General features: G+C 44.3%; 1 protein-coding gene across 1 annotated transcript; it reads left to right on the forward strand.

The window, feature by feature from the left end:
• Positions 1–2274, forward strand: LOC102668259 (uncharacterized). The gene has a single exon (XM_006584148.2). The coding sequence runs from the start codon at positions 1–3 to the stop codon at positions 2272–2274; it is 2274 nt and encodes a 757-aa protein (XP_006584211.2).
• The last annotated feature ends 3441 nt before the right edge of the window (positions 2275–5715 follow it).

The following is a 5715-nucleotide window of genomic DNA, read 5'->3' on the forward strand; positions in this document are numbered from 1 at the left end:
ATGGCCGAATCCAGCAACGATCGTGTCGAGGCTGCCTTAGCCCGACTAACTTCACGCATAGAGGACCTTCTGCAACACGTTACCCCCTCTGCTTCCCCTTCCTTTCCACCTCGTAGCCCGATACCTGCACATTCACATAGAATGAAGTTAGATGTACCGAGATTTGATGGTACGGATCCTCTTGGGTGGATTTTTAAAATCACCCAGTTCTTTGAGTACCACGGTACCCCGGATCACGACCGCATCACCATTGCAGCATTTTACATGGAGGGAAGAGCCCTTGCTTGGTTCCAGTGGATGTCAAGCAACGGACAATTCACCTCCTGGCCTGTATTTCTACAGGCACTGCAAAATCGTTTTGCCCCAAGTCAGTATGAGGACCCCTCAGGGTCTTTGTTCAAGCTTACACAGAGGACAACGGTGACGGAATACTTATCTGAATTTGAGGAATTGGCCAATAGGGTGGTTGGACTCCCGGCTCCATTCCTGCTCAGCTGCTTCGTATTTGGACTCGTGCCGGAGATTCGCCGCGAGGTGATGGTGAACCAACCCCTCATCGTGGCCCAGGCGGCAGGGCTAGCCCGTCTCCACGAGGAGAAGCTCCGCGACTTCCGTTTTGACTTCCGCCAAATCCCACGACCCCGCGCGCCGCCGCCGCCGCCATTGGCTCCAACGCAGCCTCCGCCGCTCACACCCTTTGCTTCTCCCCGCTTCTCACCCCTTCCTCCTCTCTTGCCCTCACCTCCGCGTCCGTTCCCGTCACCACCACCCACGGTCCGCCGGCTGACCCCAGAGGAGCTAGCCTCCCGCCTCGAGCGCGGCCTCTGCTTCTCCTGCGACGAGAAGTTCCACAAGGGGCATAGGTGCACCCCTAGGGTTCACCTGCTGATAGCAGATGAGGACGACCCTCTCGAGCACGTGGGTTCAAATATAGACCCAGCTGACCCAGGCGACCCGACTCCAGGCCCAATTGAGTTACCCGAAACCCCAGCCCACATCAGCCTCAACTCCCTCGCGGGCCACCTTGCCCCAGAGACTCTGCGGCTCGTCGGTCACATCTCCAGCCACCCCATCCTGGTCCTGATTGACAGTGGGAGTACCCACAATTTCATTCAGGACCAGCTCGTGGCCCAATTGGGGCTACCCTGTCGGCCCACCACTCCATTGAAGGTCCTCGTTGGCAATGGCCAGCATTTGCAGTGCCACACGACTTGTGATTCCACCACCATCGACCTTCAGCAACATTCCTTCGCCGTCGACCTCTATGTCCTTCCGATTGCCGGCGCCAACGTCATCCTTGGCGTGCAATGGTTACAATCTCTAGGCCCTATTTTAACTGATTATACTAAGCTCAGTATGCAGTTTTTCCATGATGGCAGGATAGTCGAGCTCCAAGGTGATCCTGTGGCTCAACGAGACTTGCTCTCCTCCCCTCAATTCCGACGTGTCTGCCGCAATCAACCCAACAGCATTTGCTTCCACATTACGGTGCTCCCTGAGGATTCCGAACTCGCGTTGACCATCCCCGTTGACCCGCAAGTCCAGCACCTTCTCCATCAATTTTCCGTTCTCTTTCAGGACCCGACAACGCTCCCACCGGCACGAGATACTGATCACCAAATTCACTTGCGTCCAGATGCCACCCCCGTCAATGTTCGACCATACAAATATCCTTATTATCAAAAGCGCGAGATTGAGACTCAGGTTGAGGCAATGCTCCAACGCGGCATCATTCAGCCCAGCAAGAGTCCTTTCTCTTCGTCGGTGCTGTTGGTGAAGAAATCCGACAATACCTGGAGGTTCTGCGTGGACTACCGTGCATTGAACGCCTTAACAATCAAGGATCATTTCCCAATCCCCACCATTGATGAGCTCTTGGATGAGCTCGGCGGCGCGAGTTGCTTCTCAAAACTGGATTTGCTGCAAGGGTATCACCAGATACACATGCAATCGGAGGACATTCCCAAAACAACTTTCCGGACGCACCACGGGCACTTTGAATTTAAGGTTATGCCCTTTGGCCTCTGCAATGCGCCCTCTTCGTTTCAGGCGACAATGAACACTCTCTTCAGGCCTTACCTTCAACGCTTTATCATCGTCTTCTTCGACGATATTCTCATCTACAGCGTCTCCCTCAGCGACCACTTGCGTCACCTCCAAACAACCTTTCAGGTGTTATATGACAATCACTTCGTTCTGAAGCTCTCCAAGTGTCTTTTCGCTCAACCTCAGGTGGAGTATTTGGGTCACCTCGTCTCGCACCGCGGCGTTTAACCAGTGGCTTCAAAGATTGCAGCCATTGCGCAGTGGCCCATTCCACGCTCCGTTCGTGCTCTACGCAGTTTCTTGGGACTTGCCGGTTTTTATCGCCGATTCATCTGTGGGTACGCCACCATTGCGCCTGTTAGACAAGTGGCCTCAGATATCTTAAGAAGGGGGGGGTTGAATTAAGATATCCGAAACTTTTTCCCCTAATTAAAAATCTATCTTACTTTTTACTTAAGTTATGAATTCCCTTAATGACAATCTTCTTAAATATTAATTCAAATGAAGCAACTTGAATATGAATATAAAGCAATAATAAATAAAGGAGATTAAGGGAAGAGAAAATGCAAACTCAGTTTTATACTGGTTCGGCCACACCCTTGTGCCTACGTCCAGTCCCCAAGCAACCCGCTTGAGAGTTCCACTAACTTGTAAATTCCTTTTACAAGTTCTAAACACACAAGGACAACCCTTCCTTTGTGTTTAGAGATTCTTTACAACAAGAGACTCACAGTCTCTTAATCCCTTAGAGAATGAGAAGAAGAAGAGGAACAAATCTCTCTTGAAAGAGATGGATTTTACAGACTGAGCACTCAATTAATTCCTTAATGAATTGCAATTGAATTGGCCAAGGAATTCTTTAAGAGGATAAAATGAAATTGCTTTTTGAGAGGATAAACACTTTGTAGTTCTGAAAAATCTCTAAGCAATTTCGTGTTTAAGTCACATATATATAGACCATTGGTGGTCATGAGTAAAGCCTTTGAAAAGTTGTGACTCTTGAAATTATTTTTCTGAAATTCCTGTCTGGTAATCGATTACAGCAATTGTGTAATCGATTACAGCTTTTAAAATTTGAATTAAAACGTTTACTAACTGCTGGTAATCGATTACCACAATTGTGTAATCGATTACAGCTTTTAAAATTTGAATTAAAACGTTTACTAACTGCTGGTAATCGATTACCACAATTGTGTAATCGATTACAGCTTTTAAAATTTCGAATTCAAATTTTTATAGCTGTTCTAAAACGTATTTGGCCACTGGTAATCGATTACATCCTCTGGTAATCGATTACCAGAGAGTAAAAGCTTTGAAAAACACTTTTTATTTTAAATCACTTGGCCAAACCTTTGCTAATTCAATTAGGAATTCCCTTCCTAATATTCTAGTGATCATCTTGATGTTGTGACTTGTAATCTTGAAGTATTGTCTTGAATTTTAATCTTGAAAAGCCCATTTGCATCAATTGCAACACATCATCATGATCATCATCAAAACATCAAAGCCAATTGCATCTACAATCTCCCCCTTTTTGATGATGACAATACAATACCTGAAATCAAGATTCAAGCAAGCAACAAACAATTGTATATAGATAAAGTGTGCATCCGTTTTCTCCCCCTATATTTCGGAATACATGATCACTTGATTTCTAAGTTTGTTAAGCTTTTTCTTAAGCTTTTGCTACAACCTTTTTCTCCCCCTTTGGAAACATCAAAAAGCCAAAGAACTCGGAAATCAACACAGTTATAACAATGGAGTAGCAAGATATAAGTATCAGAGTATTAAATCCAATAAGCCAAACTCATAATCAAGAAAATAATCAAACCAGAATTCAAATAACATAAAATGTCAACAACCACAAAATATCCAAGACTGAAACACAAGAAAAATAAGCAAAGTACTTAGCATAATAATGTAAATTCTAAGAAACTAAAAGCCAAAATACACGGCTTATAAAAGATAAATAAGCAGAATCTAAAATCTAAGAAGACGGAGGAGGTGGTGGAAGATCAAAACTCTGACGAATGTATCCGACATCCTCTTCAAGCTGTGTAAGACGAATGTCCATACCGGCAAAGCGTGAATCTAACGAGTCAAAGCGGTCACCAACATACGAACGAAGACCCCGTAATTCGGAGAGGACTTCATTCATGAGTGCGGAATCTTCACGTTGAGGGGGAGGTGAAGGAGTACGTTCATCTTGAGGAGGGAGTGCATCCTTCTTCAGCCATTGTCCATTCCGATCTTTACGATACCCAAAGGAGGTCACTGCTCCAGCACCAATTGCAAAGGAACGCTTGACTTGAACAAAGGGTTCATCATCAAGCGGAATTTGAAAATGACGCAAAAACAGAGTAATCAAATGTGGATAAGGAAGAGGTGCATTGGCCCGTAATGCCTTATGCATTCGGTACCGAACCAAATGGGCCCAGTCGATCTGACGACCGGTTAGAAAAGCCCACATAAGAATCAAATCCTCCTCAGAGGCTTGTGCTAAATTTGAAGACCGAGGAAGCAAAATCCTAACAATGATATAATGCATGATGCGATTATCAAAAGTTAATGACCCGGCCAACAATCTACCGGTCATGTCAGCTTGATCATTGCAGACCATGCGACGAGCATCATGACTCGAATAATCGAATTTCCAGTCATCAACAATGGTGCCCTCAAAAGGTGCACCTTGACTGGGTAAATGAGTCAAAGAAAAGAAAAGTGACTGATCAATGACCATAGAAGTACCATGCACCTCAGACATAATAATACCATCCTGAATTTTTAAATTGCAGTAGAAGACCTTTACAAGTTCAGGATAATATGACAATTTAAATGACATGAAATCAACAAGACCAGAATTTTGAAACACTTGATAGCAATCAAACGTTTCATCATTAAAGAACTCTACGTCTAGATACTTAGGGTCTAAGATTATTCTAGAAGAAAACTGAGAAAGGTACCGTAGACGTTGATCATCGGATGAAAACAATGTTGATGATCTTGGAGATGACAAAGAAGGAGGAATAGGTGCTGTGGGTGCTCCGGATGGGCCGTGACGGCGATGGGCAGCAGCGGTAGCGGTGGAGGATGATCCCTTTCTCTTCTTTGATGGCTCTGCCATTTGATGAAGTTTTTCTGGATTTTGATCGGTGGAAGTGAAAGAGGAGTGAAAAAGAGGAAGATTGGGCTTTACGGGACGTGATTTGGTGAAGAATTGAGTGAGAATCGAAGGTTTGAAGTTCTAGGTATGGAGGAAAACGTGGAGGAAGCTTTGGCTGCGCATGAGCTCAGATTTCGTGAGTATTTATAGAAGATGACGCATTGTAATCGATTACAGGTATTGGTAATCGATTACAGGCCCAATAAGCCTTCTGGTAATCGATTACAGGATGTTGTAATCGATTACAGGCTGCCTGTTCATGTGTAATCGATTACACTGGATGGTAATCGATTACCAGAGCCTATCCTAGGCTAGTTTCTAAGAGAATATCTATATTTATGCTCAAATACATCCTATATGTCTAATTTTCACTACTAATACACTAAATTCAATCATTCAATTACTATATACACAAGAAATCATAAATTCTATCATAAAAACAAGAATTCAAACAAGATCAACCAAAATAATCTACAATCAAAAGGTAAAAAATAAATCAACCAATC

Source organism: Glycine max, chromosome 7, assembly GCF_000004515.6.
Source record: "Glycine max cultivar Williams 82 chromosome 7, Glycine_max_v4.0, whole genome shotgun sequence".
Classification (NCBI taxonomy): domain Eukaryota; kingdom Viridiplantae; phylum Streptophyta; class Magnoliopsida; order Fabales; family Fabaceae; genus Glycine; species Glycine max.